The 20,269-nt window shown below is 35.1% G+C and overlaps 1 protein-coding gene across 4 annotated transcripts in view; it reads left to right on the plus strand.

Moving 5' to 3' along the window:
* Positions 1–20,269, plus strand: part of ATRNL1 (attractin like 1) — an 808,308-nt gene that overhangs the window by 88,630 nt on the left and 699,409 nt on the right. For all 4 annotated transcript variants that reach the window (XR_011564298.1, XR_011564299.1, XM_070780901.1 and 1 more), the window contains exon 9: positions 19,584–19,767. Coding sequence is in view for 2 of the 4 variants with exons in the window: in XM_070780901.1 (XP_070637002.1) it covers positions 19,584–19,767 (184 nt within the window). In the remaining 2 variants the exon portion in view is untranslated. The remainder of the gene's footprint in view (positions 1–19,583; positions 19,768–20,269) is intronic.

The following is a 20,269-nucleotide window of genomic DNA, read 5'->3' on the forward strand; positions in this document are numbered from 1 at the left end:
AGATATGGTGTTCTTAGCATGGTAATTTTTTTTTCTATAGGAATTGTGATACTATATGGCTTTCTCGTCTCTTCACTTTTAACATCACATTTTTTTTTTCAAAATTCTGTGGTGAATTTCAAGTGTAGATTGAACATTGCTTTCAGCGCACTGGCTACTTGGAAATATAGACCTACAGAACACAATATTAGGCGGTGAAAATTAGAAATTTTTAATATATGTAATCTCCCTCTAAAAATAATCCAGTCATAGGAATCATAGAAGACAAATTTTAATGGTGCATAAATTAGGTTTGGCATTTGCTGTATGGGGCTTCCCTGGTGACTCAGACAATACAAGAATCTGCCTGTAATGGAGGAGACCTGGGTTTGATCCTTGGGTTGGGAAGATCCCCTGGAGAAGGAAATGGCAACCCACTCCAGTATCCTTGCCTGGAGAATCTCATGGACAGAGGAGCCTGATGGGATGCAGTCCATGGGGTCACAAAGAGTCGGACACGACTAAGTGACTTTCACTCACTCACTTTGATGTGTAGTTTCAGTTGTAAAGAACTTGGAGAACTAATTAGATAAAGTGAAATAGTTGCAATGTAATAAATAAAATATTTAATAAATTGCTAGGTTTGTGTGACAAAGACTACTGTTAAGATGGTATATGTTTTTATATTTACTAAATGTTTCCCAAAGTACCACAGTAAAAAGCACCTTTAGTTTTGATAAGTGGAATTATTCTGTATTCTTTTAAAACTGTTTATAAGCCATATAAATATTATACACAAATTTGAAAATATGCATTGGTTATATTGAAATGTTTTAATAGATGTGCATTCAGGATTCAGAAGACTCTGGTCTTTTTTGTCTCTGCTTAACATTCTTTCATTGATGGAAGTATCAGTCCCTTAAAAGACAGCCATCCTACTATTTTATGTATTAAAATTTTTATTTAGAAGAAATATGCATTTCTTATAATTCGTACTTAGATTTCCATAACTATATAGAACTGTACCTGGGCAAGGTAATCACTCATCCACATATTGGCCCTACAAATATTTCAAGATATCTTAGTTTCAACTTACTATTTTCCATGCTTTAGATAAACATCCTTTGTTCTTCAGTCTTCACATAACAAGCTTTCCACTTACATCTTTTTGATAGTCTTACATTAACACATATTAATGATTTCAAGAATATTTTCCAATAATAATAACAGCAAGTGTTACTCTGTGCTCGGTGTTAGTGTTAACACTTGACAAGTATTGACTCGTTTAGTCCTCAACATGAACATGCAAATTTGTGCTCTTTTTACCCATTTTTCAGATAAGGGAACTGAGGCTTAGATGTCTCCCCTAACTGGCCGGTGATCACACAGCTACTAAATGAAAAATTAGGATTGTAGAAATATAAGATACACACGATCTTAGTTGACCCTTTTTTGTCTTTATCATACTCTCTGGACAAACTACTATTTTGACCTATTCAAACTTATCAGAGCTTAATGATGTGTTCCCTAATGTGAGATCATTGCTTTCACTTGTTCTGGACATATTTTTATTAATATTTTATTGCAACTGAAATTTATGTTTTGTACTAATATTATTATGTTGATTTTGTAGCTAGCCTACAAAGAAGAAAACTTTGTGTACCAACAACCAACAAACCAACAAAGTTGGTTCAGTTGTATCCAACTCTTTGCGATCCCATGGACTGTAGCCCGCCGGGCTCCTCTGTCCATGAGACTCTCCAGGCAAGAATACTGGAGTGGGTTGCCACTTCCTCCTCCAGGGGATCTTTCCAACCCAGGGATCGAACCTGCATCTCCTGTGGCTCCTGAATTGCAGGCAGATTCTTTACCGTAGTTCATCGATTTTTGTTTTTTATGTAACTTCTGGGAAGTAAGGTACTTTATCCTATAGTTATCAATTGAATGTTGTACTCTCAGTGAAAGGCTTGACCTATTAATACATTGTTAAAATAGTTTCAGCTCATCATTGCTTTTGATTCATAATTCTTGTATTTAAAGATTTAATTAATTCCTCCTTTTGCTGGGTCAATGGTCATTTAATAAGTACTACTTCTATGCCTTCATCCTAGGCACTGACAAACAATGTTGAGGAGCAAACTGTTGGCAATAAAAACAAGGGGATACAGAATATATAGATTAAAGAGGTTCAAAAATCACATCAGGCAACTGCGATGTGTAGATCTCATTAAATCCGGATTTCAACAAACTTCCAAAAAAAAAAAAGAAAAGAAACTTATAAGATAATTAGAAATCTGCATACCAACTGGATACTTACTGGTTTTAAAAATTAACTCTTTTTTTTGAGCATCACAAAAAACTTCTAGGGGTTTTGGAGTAAAGTCATAATCTCTTCTACAGATAACTTTTTGAGAAACAGTTTCTGTTTCGCTAGGCAATATAATTCTTTTTTCCATTGTCTGCAAGTCTTTTTATTACTACTTTTCCTGGAAATGCTTGGTGTAAGTCATCTGTTCTCTTTCTGGCAAGATTTTAAAATGATAGATTCAAGTTATCTGATAGTAAGACTACTCAGGTTTTTTCTCTCGTCAGATTTGGTAATTTGATTTTATTTTCAGAATGTATTCATTTTATCTAAAAATTTCCAATGTATTGATCTAAAGTTTTTCATAAATGCTTTTAGTGAAGTCTAAAATAGTTTGTAGCCATATGTGCATGTACTCAGTCAGGTCTGACTCTTTGTGACCCCATAAACTGTAGCCCCCCCAGGCTTCTCTGTCCATGGCATTTTTTTTCCAGGCAAGAATACTGGACTGGGTTGCCATATCCTCCTCCAGGGGATCTTTCCCAACCCAGGGATCGAACCCACGTCTCCTGTGTCTCCTGTATTGGCAGGTGGATTCTTTTATTACTGAGCCACCTAGAAAACCCTAGTTTATAGTCATATCCCCTTTTATATGCCTAATATTGGCTGCCTGGGCCTTCTTACTTTTGTCTTGATCAGATTCTCCAGAAGATTATAAATCTTAATATTTTTCAGAGTACTAATTTTTGGAGTTATTGATTTTTAATATATTTATTTATCAGTTTCATTAATTCTTATTTTTATTATGATCTCGTTTTAACATATTTTGATTTGTTATGCTTTTTCCATTTTATATTGTTGCTTAACTCATTATTTTTCAGGTTTTATGCATTGCATTTTTAAAAATATATGCCTTTAAAGCTGTAACATAAACAATGTTAAACATGGCTATAGTTGTATCCTGTATGATTTGGTATCTAGTATTTTAAGTATTTTTTAGCTCAAAGTGTGTTTAAAATTCCATAGTCATTTGTTCTTTCACTCATGGGTTATTTAGTAGTGCAGTTGAAAAATTTCAAACACGGGTTTTCTAGTTATTTATGTTTTATTACTAATATCTAGGTAGTTATGACCACAGAACATATCCTATGGAATTCCCCTAAAAATTATGAAATATTTCAGAAAGACATGTAAGTTGAAAGAATTGTGCATTGAATTCTCATAGACATGCTACCTACATTCTACAGTTAATCTTTTGCTTTTTCAGTTACCAATGTATCTCTCATCCATCTGTCAGTGTTTTTGTTGTTGTTGCCTTTTAAAGACTGTTGGAAACATCAGTACACTCTAAAGATAATACCATGTCTGTTATTAACTTGAGTTCTCTGCTTACATTTTTAATGTAAAAGTTACATATCAGTTCAGTTCAGTTGCTCAGTTGGGTCCGACTCCTTGTGACCCCATGGACTGCAGTGTGCCAGGCTTCCCTGTCCATCACTAACCCCCAGAGCTTACTCAAACTCAGGTCCATTGAGTTGGTGATGCCATCCAACCATCTGATTCTCTGTCATCCCCTTCACCTTCCATCTTCAATCTTTCCCAGCATCAGGGTCTTTTCCAATGAATCAAGTATTCACATCAGGTGGCCAAAGTATTGGAGTTTCAGCTTCAGCATCAGTCTTTCTAATGAATATTCAGGACTGATTTCCTTTAGGATGGACTGGTTGGATCTCCTTGAGGTCCAAGGGATTATCAAGAGTCTTCTCCAACACCACAGTTCAAAAGCATCAATTCTTCAGTGCTCAGCTTTCTTCACAGTCCAACTCTCACATCCATACATGACTACTGGAAAAACCATAGCTTTGACTAGATGGACCTTTGTTGGCAAAGTAATGTTTCTGCTTTTTAATATGCTGTCTAGGTTGGTTAGCTTTTCTTCCAAGGAGAGAGCATCTTTTAATTTCAAAAGTTACGTATAGTGAAATGCATAAATTCTGTGCACTGAGTTTTGACAAAACATACATCTGTAACCCAAACTTATATCAAGATATAGGATGTTGACCATTACTTGTAAAAGTTCTCTCGTGATCCTTCACAGTTGACACCTGTCCTGCTTCCTGATTTTTTTCATCATCAAATAGTTTTGCTTGTTCTGAAATTCCATATAAATGTAATCACACATTATGCATCTCTTTCAAAATAAGGCTTCGTTCACTCATCATGCTGCTTTTGAGACTTATACATGTTGTATTTATTAGTAATTTGTTCCTTATTATTGTTGAGTTCTTTTCCAATGGATGAATACATGGCATTTTCTTTGTTCATTCTCCTACTGATGAATGAAAGTGAAAGTGAAAGTTGCTCAGTTGTGTCCAACTCTTTGTGACCCCATGGACTATACAGTCCATGAAATTCTCCAGGCCAGAATGCTCGAGTGGGTAGCCTTTCCCTTCTTCAGGGCCTGGGCTATTTCCAGTTTTGGACTGTTGTGAATACAATTGCAATGCACATAATATACAAATCAACTTGTAGATGTGGTTTTGTTTCTCTTGTTTGATTAACTAAGGATGCTGGGTCAGGAGGAAAACATATCTTTAATTTTTTTAAGAAAGTTTCAAAACTTTTTTCCAAAATGGCTTAATGCAGTTGTTTATTAAATTTAAGAACTCGTGTTGTTTAAATCTTGTAGATCTTTACTGACATTTTAACTGTGCTGTCAGTCACTGGGAAGGGTACATTACATTTTCCATGATGCTGTTGATTTTGTAGATTTCTCTGTATGATTCTTTCAGTTTTTACTTTACATATTTTGAAGCTTTATTATTGTATATTGATCTTTTAACATTCTTGATCTTTATCTTAGATCACTACTTAGGAATCACTGAGAGATTATGTAAAATGTGAGGAAAAGGAGTCAAGGATAGTTCTGAAATCTTTGGCCAAGCACTATACTAAGTTGAGGGAGCCTGAGTAAAGCAGATTTACTTGTCACCAGTACATATGTATGTGTGTTGTGCATGTGTGTGTGTGCATAAAAATACTAGTTTTCAGAGAGCAGGTTGATGAGCATTAACAAATTGATATAGTTGTATAAGTGCCACCTGAATCAAGATATAAAACATTTCCATTACTCCAAAAAGTATGAGTACATGCCCCTGTACAATCAATCTCTCATGATTCTTGCTGGCTTATTTGCAGTTATGTGTTTAACTTTATAAGAAACTTCTATACTATTTACCAAAGTGATACTAACATCTGCAACCTACCAGCAAAAGTTCCAGTGACTTCTCATCCCCACCAACACTTGGTAGTGTTAGTTTTTTTTTAATTCTAGCTATTCTGGAATTGTAGGGATATCTTATAGTTTTTTATTTGCATTTCCCTGATGATTAATGTTACTGAATGTCTTTTTATTTCAATATTTGCTGTTTATATATTCCTTGGTAAAATGTCTGTTCATACTTTTTGTCCATTTTAAAAATTGGGTTGTTTGACTCCTTATTATGGAATTTTAGGAGATTTTTAAAAAATATGTTATGGACATTAGTCCTTTCTCTGATGTATATTTTGCAGATTCTTTCTTGCAGTTGTGGCATACCTTTTCATTTTTACAGTGCCTTTTAAAAAGCAGAGCTTTTAAATTTGGATGACATACAATTTATCAATGTGTTCTACCTAACAAATCTTTTGTCAAGTCCAAGGTCACAAAAGTTTTTCTCTTACGTGTTTTACTAGATATTTAGTTTTGGCTCTCATCCTCTGATGTGTCTTCTCTTTGAGTTAAATTTCATATGTGGCGTGGAGTAAGGGCTGTGGTTTTTATAGAATATACAATTGTTCTTTGGTTGAAAAGATTTTTCTTTCCCTATTGAATTACCTTGGTAGATATATTGAAGAGTCAATTAACAATATATGTGTGAGTCAACCTTTGGATTCTATTCTGGTTCTTTGATGTATTATGTTTAACATCACACTCTACTGATTACTATAGCTTTGAAATCAGGCAGTGACTGTCTTCCCATCATTTTTTGTTTGTTTTGTTTTAAAAAATTTTGGCCTACTCTAGATCCTTCACATTTCCATTTAAAATTTAGACTCAGTTGGTTAGTTTCTTAAGGAAAAGTATGTAGGAATTTTAATTGGAGGTATATTTCATCTATATTGGGGAAAATTGAGCATTTAACAATATTGAGTCTTCTAACTTCAGCATTTGGCACCCTGCAACTTTGCTAAAAACACTTATTATTCCTTGTAGTTTTTAGGTAGATTCTTTCTTGTTTTGTACACAGATCATCATATATTATGCTCAGGCTAATAAATATTCATCTTCCTTTTCACTCTATATACATTTTATTAATTTCTTTGTACTGCTGGAATCTCTGGTACAATACTGAGTAGAGGTAGTGCTAGCAGACACTTCTGCCTTTTTAAAAATTTTAGTAAAGAAAGCTCCAGTCTTTTAATTACTGTTACTATATTAGTGATGTGTTTTTTGGGGGATGCTTTTATCAGGTAGAGGAAATTCACTTTTTTAAAGTAGATAAATTAAGATTTTTAGTTGGAGTTTCAATATCAAACTCTCACAAATTATAGAATGAATATACAGAGAAGTAGAAGGATATAGTAGACCTGAAAAGCACTGTGAACCAATTCAACATAATTAAGATTTATACAATTTTCACACACCAGTTGGATACAAGTGTGTTCCCATAAGCTATAAAGGAAATTCACTTTTATTCCTGGTTTGCTGAGTCATTTTCATGAATAATGTTAAATTTTGTCAAATAATTTTCTGTATCTATTGAGAAGATCGTTTGTTTTTTTATTTCTTTTATTTCTTTTTTTGATTTCTTAGTGTGGTGAATGACATTGATATTTAGATATTAAGCTACTATTGCATTTTGGATAAACTCTGCTTGGCCACAATGTATTATTCCTTTCATACATTGCTATAATTGATTTGCAAAAATGTTGTTAAGGGTTTTTATGTTTATGCTCACAAGAGATCTTGGACTATTGTTTTCTTTTCTTGTAATGTCTTTGCTTTTATAATCTGGGTAACGGTCAAATGATTTGAGAAATGTTTTGTCCTATTCTATTTTCTGTAAGAGTTTGTGTAGAGTTGGTATTACTTCTTTCTTAAATGTTGGGTTCACCAGTGCAACTGTTTGGCCCAGAAACTTTCTTTGTAGGAAAGATTTTGACTATGGCATTTATTTTATTTAATAAATGTTAGCGATATTCAAATGATCAATTTCTTTTTGAATGACATTTGGTAGTCTGGGTTCTTAAGAAATTTGTCTGTGTCATTTAAGATGTTAAACTTATTGGCATGAAGCTGTTCATTATATTCCCTATTATTCTTTTTAATACTTGTAAAATCTGTAGTGATATTTCCTCTTATGTCTGATAAGAATAGCTGTGTCTTATTTTTCTGGTCTGTCTGACTAGAGATTAGTAGGTTAATCAATTTATTGACTTTTTCAAATAACCAGCATTTGTTTCCTGTTTTCTATCATATTGATTAATGCTTTTTTGTTACATTTATTTTCTTCTTTGAGTTTTATTTGCCCTTGTTTTTCTGATTTCTTAAGGTGAAAGAACAGATCATTGAATTGAGATTGAGATCTTTCTTCTTTTAAAAAAAAGTATTGTTATGAATTTCCAAGTCAGTAGTTCTCAAACTTCATACCTAGGAACCACCTGGCGGGTTGTTAAAATAAATCAGTATGCCCTAAACTCTGATTTTCTTACTCATTATGTTAGGATTGTTGCTAGGGAATTTGCATTTTTAGAAAGTTTCCAGGTAATGCCAGTTGCTTCCGGGAACCACTGTTGAGAATGACCGCTGTAAGTACTGCTCTAGCTGTATCACGTATGCTTTGAAAGAGGCTGCTTCTTTCTTGTTTCTATTTAGTTCAAAATGTTTCCTGCTTTTTTGTGTGTGGTTCTTTTCTTTGGCTCCTGGGTTGTTTAGTGGTATTTTGTTTGATTTATATATTTATATGAAGATTTTTCTGATATCTTTCTTGCCTTTATTTCTGGTTTAATTCTACTATTGTCAGAGACTATATATTTTACAGTTAAATTTTTTCTTGAGTCTTATTTTCTGATCCAGAATATGGTCTACCTTTGTGAATGTTAAATGTGAATTTGAAAAGATACGTCTTCTGCTGTTGTTGGTTATATTATGGTTGATAAAATGATTCAAGTCTTCTGCATCTTTACTGGGATTTTGTTTAGTACTTTCTTTAGTTCTTGAAAGAACAGTGTAGAAATTTCCAGTTATGATTGTGGATGTATCTATTTCATTTTTAACTTCTACTGGTTTTTGCTTTACTCATTTATTTTTAATTTTTTAAAACTTAGTTAATTAATTTTCTTAAATTAACATTTTCCTTTGTTTATTCATTTACTGATTTGTCATTGCTGCCCCCAGGCTTTCTCTACTTGTGAAAAGCAGGGACCACTTCTCTAGTTGTGCTGTGTAGGCTTCTCAACATGGTGGTCTCTCTTGTTATAGGGCATAGGCTCCAGAGCACACAGATTTAGTAATTGTAGTGCACGGACTTAGTTGATGGAATTAACTTAGGTTATGGAATTCCAGCTGAACTATTTCAGATCCTAAAAGATGGTGCTGTTAAAGTGCTGCACTCAGTATGTTAGCAAATCTGGAAAACTCAGCAGTGGCCACAGGACTGGAAAAGGTCATTTTTCATTCCCATCCCAAGAAAGGGCAATGACAAAGAATATTCAAACTACCACACAGTTGTATTCATTTTACATGCCAGCAAGGTAATATTCAAAATCCTTTAAGGTAGGCTTCAGCAGTTTGTGAACCGAGACTTTCCAGATGTTCAAGCTGGATTTAGAAAAGGCAGAAGAACTAGAGATCAAATTACCAACATATGCTGATCATAGAAATGATATATGATCCAACATATGCTGGATTATAGAAAAAGCAAGAGAATTCCAAAAAAGCATCTACTTTTCCTTCATTGACTATGCTAAAGCCTTTGATTGTGTGGATCACAACAAACTATGGAAAATTATTAAAGAGATGGGAATCCCCATGACCTTACATGGCTCCTGAGAAACCCACATGCAGGACAAGAAGCAACTGTTAGTACTGGACATGGAACAACGGACTGGTTCCAAATTGGGAAAGGAATACATCAAAGGAGATATTGTCACCCTGCTTTTTTAACTTATATGCAGAGAACATCACACAAAATGCCAGGCTGGATGAATCCCAAGCTAGAATCAGGGTTGCTGGGAGAAATATCAATAACCTCAGATATGTAGATGATACCACCCTTATGGCAGAAAGCAAAGAGGAACTAAAGAGCTTCTTGATAAAGGTGAAAGTGGAGAGTGAAAAAGTTGGCTTAAAACTCAACATCAAAAAACAAAGATCACGGCATCTGGTCCCATCACTTCATGGCAAATAGATGAAAAAGTTAACAGTGACAGATTTCATTTTCTTGGGCTCGAAAATCACTGCTGACAGTGACTCAGCCACGAAATTAAAACCTGCTTGCTCCTTGGAAGAAAAGCTATAACAAACCTAGGTAGTGTGTTAAAAAGCAGAGACATCACTTCACCAACTAAAGTCCATATAGTTAAACCTATGGTTTTTCCTGTAGTCAAGTATGGATGTGAGGGTTGGCCCATAAAGAAGGCTGAGCCCTGAAGAATTGATGCTTTTGAATTCTGGTGCAGGATAAGACTCTTGGGAACCCCTTGGACAGCAAGGAAATCATACCAGTCAATCCTAAAGGAAATCAATCCAGAATATTTCTTTGGAAGGACTGATGCTGAAACTAAAGCTCCAATACTGGAAAAGACCCTGATGCTAGGAATGATTGAGGGCAGGAGGAGAAGGGGGTGACAGAGGATAAGATGGATGGTACTGTGACTCAGTGGACGTGAGTTTGCGCAAACTCAAGGAGATGGTGAAGGATAGGGAAACCTGACATGCTGCAGTTCATGGGGTCACAGAATCAACAAGGACTTGGTGCTTGAACAACAAGGCTACTTCCTTCTGTCCTTCATAGTTTCTTAGGATAAAGTCTGTGTCATTTGAGCTGTTGTTCCCCTATAGGTTTTTTTACTTTTTCTGTAGCTGCTTCTGAAATGTTTTCTGCGCTTTTAGTTTTCAGCAGTTGCATTGTGCTATGGATTTCACGAAATTTATCCTGTTTGTGGTTTTCTCAGCTCCTTGAATCTGTAGGGCCATTAATTTGTTAACTATACTTTAAAATCAGAGAAGGCAATGGCAACCCACTCCAGTACTCTTGCCTGGAAAATCCCAGGGACAGGGGAGCCTGGTGGGCTGCAGTCTCTGGGGTCGCACAGAGTCAGACACGACTGAAGCGACTTAGCAGCAGCAGCAGAATACTTTAAATTTTTATTTTTATAAAGGGTACTCTAGGGTTTATAATATGTATATTAGCTTATCAGATTCTACTTTTAAGTAGTGTTCTACCACTTTACACATAGTGTCAGAAGCTCAGAATAGTATTCCTGCATTTCCCTCTTTTTTCCTTTGTGCTTATATCATATCTTGTATGCTATGGAGAGCATAATACATTGTTATAGTTTTTAGTTTGGACAGTTAATCATCATTTACTGGGAGGGAAAATGAGAAATGACACCTTGAGTATTTACTCATATATCAACCATTTCTATGGTTGATCATTCATCTATAGAAATCATTCATCTATAGAAATCCAGATTCTGTCTAGTTTCAAGAGTAATTTTTATTCAGTTTAAAGAACTTTTTGGGTTATTTTTTATAGGGCAAGTCTTCAATGATATATCCTCTCTTCTTTTTTTTCCTTTGTCAAAAAAGATTTTACTTACTTTCACTTTTGGAAAATATTTTGTGGGATATAGATTTCTACTTTGATAGTCACTTTTTAGTATAGAGTGCTTCTCATTAATTCAAAAGTGTAACTTCCTTATCTTCCCCCTTCCTTGGTTTCTAACCCTTTCTAACCCTTGGTTTCTGTTGAGAGTCAACTGGCATTCTTATTTTTGCTCTTCTGCTTGTTCATCTTTATCATTTCATGCTGTTCCTTGGCATGGGTTTATTTTATTTTGCCCTGTTTTATATCATTGATCTTCTTGGTTTTAGGGATCTGTAAAGATGTCATTATTTCTGTCTGCCACTGGCATACTTCTGAAACTCTTATCATATTAGATTAGGCTACTTGATATGGTTATACAGGTCCCTGATATTCTGTTAATTGTTTTTCATTGTTTTTGTTTGTATGCTTCATTTTGAATAGTTTCTATTTTTGTGCTTTAAATTAATTGTTCTTTTCCCATAGTGTTTACTCTTGTGTTAATTCTATTCAGTGTATTTTTCATTTCCAGGGATTCTTTTTGAGGCTTTGTTAAATCTCATGTTCATATTTTTTCTAACACTATTGAACATATTTGAGTGGATTTACAGTAGGTTTTGAAGCATTCTCTTCTTTTAATTCTATCTTCTTTTTTATTCCTGTGTCTCTCTTGATTGGTTTTTCTTCTTGTTATGGATTGTATTTTCTTTGGCCTCTATGCTTGTTAATTTTTTAATGCATTTTGAATATTGTATGTTTTTACTCTGTTGGCTGCTGGGGACTTTGCTGTATTCCTTTAAAGAATGTTGGACTTTGTACTAGCATGGGGTTAAGCTTCAAGTGTAAATATTTTGAGAGATTGCTTCTGAGGTCTGTTAGAGAGGATCCAGAGTAACTTTTCATTGATGGCTAATGTAATCTAGTATTTCATTCCTTTACATCCAATATTACATTTCCTTTTCAGGACCTAATGCCTCTTATACTATGAGGTCTATCTTCTGTGGCTGCTGGGAGCTCAGATTGTTCCCAGCCCTGTGTGAGATCCAGGAATTGTTCAGTCTACTAGTTTCTGGTGGTTCTTTCCATGGCTTTAAGTAGTTTTCTCTTATGCACATGCAAATCAGTACTCAGCAAAAACTTGCAACATTCCCACCGATCTCTTGAGCATCCACTCTGTAGAAACCACATATCTGGTATTATTTCCTATGAATTCTAGCTTGTTAGGACTGTTCTTTTCTTTTTTCTTTTCTTTTTATTTTAATTGGAGGCTAATTACTTTACAGTATTGTGGTGGTTTTGCCATACATTGACATGAATCAGCCATGGGTATACATGAGTTCCTCATCCTGAATCCCCCTCCCACCTCTCTCACCATCTCATCCCTCAGGGTCATCCTAGTGCACCAGCCCTGAGCTCATGCATCGAACCTGGACTGGTGATCTGTTTCACATATGATAATATACATGTTTCAATGCTATTCTCTCAAATCATCCCACCCTTGCCTTCTCCACAGAATCCAAAAGACTGTTCTATATATCTGTGTCTCTTTTGCTGTCTTGCATATAGGGTAATTGTTACCATCTTTCTAAATTCCGTATATATGCGTTAGTATACTGTATTGGTATTTTTCTTTCTGACTTACTTCACTCTGTATAATAGGCTCCAAGTTTCATCCACCTCATTAGAACTGATTCAAATGTATTCTTTTTAATGGCTGAATAATACTCCATTGTGTATATGTACCACAGCTTTCTTATCCATTCATCTGCTGATGGACATCTAGGTTGCTTCCATGTCCTGGCTATTATAAACAGTGCTGTGATGAACATTGGGGTAAATGTGTCTCTTTCCCTTCTGGCTTCCTCAGTGTGTATGCCCAGCAGTGGGATTGCTGGATCATAAGGCAGTTCTATTTTCAGTTTTTTAAGGAATCTCCACACTGTTCTCCATAGTGGCTGTACTAGTTTGCATTCCCACCAACAGTGTAAGAGGGTTCCTTTTCTCCACACCCTCTCCCGCATTTATTGCTTGTAGACTTTTGGATCACAGCCATTCTGACTGGCGTGAAATGGTACCTCATTGTGGTTTTGATTTGCATTTCTCTGATAATGAGTGATATTGAGCATCTTTTCATGTGTTTGTTAGCCATCTGTATGTCTTCTTTGGAGAAATGTCTGTTTAGTTCTTAGGCCCGTTTTTGATTGGATTATTTATTTTTCTGGAATTGAGCTGCAAGAGTTGCTTGTATATTTTTGAGATTAATTCTTTGTAAGTTGCTTTGTTTGCTATTATTTTCTCCCATTCTGAAAGCTGTCTTTTCACCTTGCTATGGTTTCCTTCGTTGTGCAAAAGCTTTTAGGTTTAATTAGGTCCCATTTGTTTACTTTTGCTTTTATTTCCATTACTCTGGGAGGTGGATTGTACAGGATCCTGCTGTGATTTATGTCAGAGAGTGTTTGCCTATGTTTTCCTCTAAGAGTTTTATAGTTTCTGGTCTTACATTTAGGTCTTTAATCCATTTTGAGTTTATTTTTGTGTATGGTGTTAGAAAGTGTTCTAGTTTCATTCTTTTACAAGTGGTTGACCAGTTTTCCCAGCACCACTTGTTAAAGAGATTGTCTTTTCTCATTGTATATTCTTGCCTCCTTTGTCAAAGATAAGGTAGAACTGTTCTTTTCAAATGCTGCTCTTTGTTTTCTCAACCTGGTAGGGTCACCAGAATCTATTTGCAATCAAATCCCCCTTCTTGCTCAGTGGTAAGAAATTTCCCCTCAGCATATGTTTCAGCAATCACAGGGCTCATCTTGTTTCTCTTTTCTTTAAAACGATAATTCTGTGCTGCTTGTTATCCAGTATCATTTTTAATATTTTCTTCTGCTTTTTAAGTTGTTTATGGCAGGTTGTTAAATGCTATCTAAATATTTCCATCATAACCTGATAAAGAACTCCTGGTATATATAAGTCATTTTTGCTTTTTACTTTTTCAAAATTATTCTGTTGCTTCATGTATTTGTTTATTTATTGTCTCTGTCTTCTCTTTAATGAATCAGTGTTTCATTTTTAATAAATTGGGAATGTGATAGAGCACATTACAGAATTAGAAACAAAATTCATTCATATGCAAATAACGTATCAATCATAAGCAAATACTTTTTCTGAAATGACATATTTTGTTACTTTAAATGTTTATTGAGACAAAAATGATCTTTTACTATGTGCACATTTCCAAATGCAAAAATAATAAAATAAAATGAGAATGTAATCATAATTAATTTTACATTTCAAGTTAATCACCTATATCTGAACAAAATTATTTTCTTAATTTTTCATCTGAACTACCATATCACCATTTCTTATTTGAACTGCTGGTGACTAAACCTTCAGAGATTCTGCAGGGGTATTTAGTAACTCACTTTGGTGTCAGACCTGTGTCATAGCTCTTACACTTTTAAATAAATTTTTAAAAAATATTTAATGAGTATTTGAGTGCAGATGATTGCAGCCATGAAATTAAAAGACGCTTACTCCTTGAAAGGAAAGTTATGACCAACCTAGAGAGCATATTCAAAAGCAGAGACATTACTTTGCCAACAAAGGAAACCATAGTCAAGGCTATGGTTTTTCCAGTAGTCATGTATGGATGTGAGAGTTGGACTGTGAAGAAAGCTGAGTGCCGAAGAAATGATGCTTTTGAACTATGGTGTTGGAGAAGACTCTTGAGAGTCCCTTGGACTGCAAGGAGATCCAACCAGTCCATTCTAAAGGAGATCAGTCCTGGGTGTTCTTTGGAAGGAATGATGCTAAAGCTGAAACTCCAGTACTTTGGCCACCTGATGCGAAGAGCTGACTCATTGGAAAAGACTCTGATGCTGGGACGGATTGGGGGCAGGAGGAAAAGCGGATGACAGAGGATGAGATGGCTGGAGGCATCACTGACTCGATGGACGTGAGTCTCAGTGAACTCCGGGAGTTGGTGATGGACAGGGAGGCCTGGCGTGCTGCAGTTCATGGGGTTGCAGAGAGTCGGACACGACTGAGTGACTGAACTGAACTGAACTGAGTGCAATAGTGTATTTCATGATGAACTTGCCATTGCTAGTAGGGTGATATACTTTTTTCCATTTAAATTTTAATTTGAGAAAATTGTAAATTCACATACACTTGTAAGAAGGAACAGAGTGATCCTGTGTATCCTTTATGCAGTTTTCCTTGGTGGTAAACATCTTGCAAAAATATAGTACAGAATCACAACCTGGATATTAACATTGATACAATCCACTGATGTTCAGATTTCTCGAGTTTCATTAGAACTCCTTTGCATCTGCATGTATGTAGCGTGTATAGATGTGTGTGTATATTTAGTTCTGGGCAGTTTTATTGCATATTGTCTCATGTAGCTACCACTGCACTGTCTGTCAACACAAGAATCCTTCACATTATCTTTTTTAGAACACACCTACTTCCCTTACGGTTCAGTGGTAAAGAAGCCTCTTGCAGCCCCGGAAATGTGGGTTTGATCCGATCCCTGAGTCGGGAGGATTCCCTGGAGAAGGAAATGGCAACCCACTCCAGTATTCTTGTCTGGAGAATCCCATGGACAGGGGAACCTGGCGGGCTACAGTCCTTGGGGTAGCAAAAGAGTGAGATACAACTGAGTGACTAAAGAACAACAACATTATCTCTCTAATACCTTGTTCCTTTCCCCTCCCATCCTAACCCTTGACAATCACTCATCTGTTCTTTATGTAATCTTACAATTTTAAGAGTGTCATAAGTGGATCATTTAAGGTAACTTCAGTATGTTAGTGCCTAAGTCTGCTATTTGATTATTTTTGTTTGTTTCCTGTTTCCTGTGCCTCTGTTTCTCTTCACTTATTTCTCATGGGTTAACTTAACAAGTTTTAGAATTCAGTCTTGATTTATTTATAGTGTGTGTGAGTGTATTTCTCTGTGTACTTTTCTTAGAGAGTGCTCTGGGTATTAAAATATACATAAGTGACTTGTCTGTTTACTGGTATCAACATTTTACCACATCAAGTGAAACGTGGAAACTTTGCTTTCATTTACATCCCTCACTTTCCCCACTTCTAAATATCATTGTCGTGAGTATCAGATGACATTATAGTTTTTGTTTCCTTCATCAGATATTACTTGTAAGCCGCAAAGAGGAGAGTTTATTGTGTGTAGTCACGAATCTGCTTTATTTGTTGTTCTTTCCTGATGTTATCATTTCATTCGTCTGAAGAATTTTCTTAAGCCATTCTTTAAGGAGAGGGCCACAGATTTCAAAGTGTTTTAGTTTAGTTTTTTAACTAAATTTTTTTTGGACTGTGTCACATGGCATGTATGATCTTAGTTCCCCGACCAGAAATTGAGCCCACACCACTTGCAGGGGAAACATTGAAGAGCTGAGTCTTAAGTACTCAGCTGCCAGGGAAGTCTGCATATTTATTATGTCTTATACGCAGTTTGGATGTTTTTAGCCACGATTTTTAAAAATAGCTCTTTCAGCTCCATTCTCTTTTTTCTCTTCTTGTGGGATTCCAGTGGTACAAATGTTGGACCAATTGTTATTGTCCCAAAGGTTTCTTAGACTGTTGATTTTTTTGTTTGTTTGTTTATTTTCCCTGGTGTTCAGATTGGGTAAATTTTACTGCTATATCCTCTAGTTTACTGATTCTGTCTGTCACCTCTACGATTGAGTCTGTCCAGTTAACTCAGATTTGTTACTGTATTTTCTTTTCTTCCTTCCTTTCCTCACTGCTTGCCTCCCTCCCTTCCTTCTCTCCTTCCTTTGTCTCCTCACCCTTTTTTTTGGCTGAGATTTGTTGTTTCAAGAGAACTTGTAGTTGCTTGTTGTATCATGGCTGCTTTAAAATTCTTGTTAGATAATTTCAACATCTCAGAGTTAGTGTCACTTGAATGGTCTGGTTCCCAACATGACAAGTGATTTTTTTTTTATTAGTGTCTTGGACACTTTGGCTTTATATTGGGAGTCTTTGAATCTGTCTTAAATCTTCTATTTTAGCAGGTTAGTCACTCTGTTTAGGTTTAGCATTAAGATCTTGTGGTGGGAGCTTCTTTTCCAATCTCAGGCCTTTGGGGAAAGTGGAACTCTTCCCCTGTCTGCTTAATGTAAGCGGTGTTTGGTGAATCCCTCTTGCTGGGCTCCTAGTGTCATCTGGGGTTATCCATGGGGGTTCCTCTTCAATTTGTGGAAGGAATAAGCCTATCTAAGTTGCTTTTTATTGCTGGGTTATGGGTTGAGAAAATGCTGGGCTGACTGGCGTTCTTTTGTTGGGTCGGAGGTAATGAGACATCCATCCTATAGTCTTGGAGGCCCTAAGAGTCAGCGTTCCTCCTTACACCTTTCATATTTCTCCTGCGGTTTTCTTTGGGACTGTTTACTGGGTTTGTTAGTGGGAAGGAGAGGGAGAAATTAGTCTACACCAACTTTTAAACATTTGGTGTGTTAATTTTTTAAACTCTAAATTTCCTTAGTTGTAAAGAGAGGATAGCAATAGTAAACTTTCAAAGCTTTCATATTATCAGATAAACTAGTGAGATACTCCCTGAGACATAATATATACTCTGTAGATAATGGTGCTATAGCTGATTGCCAGGTTGCTTATTGCATTATTGTTTTTAAGAACAAACTGAAACACTAATGAGTCACTGTGTAGGATTATTTAAATAAGTTATCATCAATACAATAGAATTTAGCTAATGAAAGTGAAAGTAATAAATGGGATGTGAAAAGATGCCCCAGATGTTTTGTTAAGTGAAAATATAGTTGTAAAATCGCATGATTTTTTTGGTATAAATATTTATAGGTATCTATGTACATGTAAGTCATATATATTTGTCTTGTCTATTGTAATTAAATATTCAGAACTGTAGTTTCAAAATATTCTGAATGTAACAATTTGTGGAAAATACCTCTGGATAATGGGCTAGGGGAGAAGGTAACATGCACTGTTGCATTATATACCTCTTTATTGTCACAATATTTTTTGATAAGTAGTTTTATCTTTTATTAAAAAGAGAATGAATAAAAACATGAAAACCTTCAATTTGGCACTATATATATACACACAGATACATATATATAGCTTAAATAAGTAGTTGAAGAATGTTAAAAGAATGCCCATTAGTTACAAGAATACTCCGAAATTTCTTTAAATATGTTTAATTTTCTCTGAGTAAAATTGGCTTTAACAAATCCTTCTGATACTTCTTTTATGACTTTTTATGATTGATGAACTATATTCTTTATTACCTTAAAATTGTGTGAATGTGAAGAATTTTTAAGCATCACTTTTATTTTCTGTTCCTTGCTTTGAGTATTTCAATGAGCTGTCTAGAATGCCAAAGTTTAGGTGACAAAGTTAGAGGGAAGATGCAAGTGTGATATGATTGGATATTTAAAGACTAATAACAGATTTCTATATGGTTGCTCTTTATAATCTAAATTCCTTTAAGGCCAAAAGATATGTAGTTTTTCATTTGCATATTCTTAAAAGCATTTCTTGCATATGATTAGAACTTGTTTCAGTGAATTTGCTATAGAAATGAGAGTCCCTTCTAGATAGGTCAAGTAGAATGGGACTTAAAATAGGGAGTTAATTACAGTAGTACTAGAGACACCAAAGTGAGGGAATTAGTCAGAAATCTGGAGCTGCTGCATACCCGGGCTGGAACTTAGGACCACGTTTGTAGGTGAGCTGCTTACTGTAGATGCCGCTTCTGCCACTGAGCAAGTCCTGCGCCTGCTCCTGTTGCTGTCAAACCACCACTGCCATTGCCCAGTAGCACCTACCTGTTCCTACTGCTAGAGAAGAAAGAAAGTAGAATGTCTTTCTTCCATTTGCCTTCTGTTCTCTCCCAAGTCCTTTCATTACTGGAAACTGATGGTAGCACAGCTGTCAAATGAGTCTTGGAAATTTAATTTTTAGGTTTTTATCAGTAATACAAAGGACTCTTAGAAGGGATAGTGAGACTTATAACCAAGAGATAAAAGACTAGCACAGTGCTAAAAATTGTTAAGACAAGAGTCTTATCTTTTTAGTCTTTGTAATGTCAGTGACTACCTCAGCCTGTAACATAATAACCTCTCACAAACTTTTATTAAATCTTTCTTTTTTCAGGGTTATTTACAGATACAGAAATATATGTGAGAATAAGGTTTAGTTTTTTCTTGCATATACAAAAAAATTAGATATTTTCAATATTTCAAAGTTTAATTAAAATCTACAAAGAGGCCAGTTTTAATCACCTTTGGTCTTTAGCACCCGACATAGTAACTAGCACATATTTAATACTTTATATTATTATTAGATATACTTTACTCATAAAATGTGGTATTAGAATGAACTCGTTGGTAGTTTGGTGGTATATTAGTTTTTTAAAAATACTATTTAAGTTCACATTTTATCTTCTTTCTCTTATAGCATCAAACACTTGGCTTGTTCCAGAAACTAAAGGAGCTATTGTTCAAGGGGGATATGGCCATACCAGTGTGTATGATGAAATAACAAAGTCCATTTATGTTCATGGAGGCTATAAAGCATTGCCAGGCAACAAATATGGATTGGTAGATGACCTTTATAAATATGAAGTTAACCCAAAGACTTGGTGAGTAGATTGGGCTGAAGTATGATGGGAAAATTGGGCACTGTTCTATTTTATATTTGTATAATAGTGGTGTGTATTAAATGTTTTCAGGGAGGTATTCTTGACTTTTTTCCCATCTTAATTTCGACTAATGATAGTCTGTTATGTAGCAGAGGCACTACATAATGCATTTTCTCTGTAGCCATCTTTACTGTAAATGACTGACTTTGCAGTGTTTTCCAGTCCTGTAGACAGTCTTGTTCTGTATAAATCACTCATAAGTGCTGATACTGTGTGCAGTTCAGAAGAGCAGTTTTCTTACCAATATATCTTTGAGTTTTGACATTATCTGTACTGGGATTTGTTCTTCTTTACACTCATATTTTATTGTCAGTTGTAAATTTTGAAAGCATTTGTTCAGTTTCATCATCTAATTTCCTGTGAAATACAAAGCTGTAACATTTAGGTAAATTTTCTTTTATTGTTGTTATAAATAATACTACAGTGTACATCTTGAACCAGT

The sequence above is a fragment of the Bos indicus genome, chromosome 26, assembly GCF_029378745.1.
Source record: "Bos indicus isolate NIAB-ARS_2022 breed Sahiwal x Tharparkar chromosome 26, NIAB-ARS_B.indTharparkar_mat_pri_1.0, whole genome shotgun sequence".
Classification (NCBI taxonomy): domain Eukaryota; kingdom Metazoa; phylum Chordata; class Mammalia; order Artiodactyla; family Bovidae; genus Bos; species Bos indicus.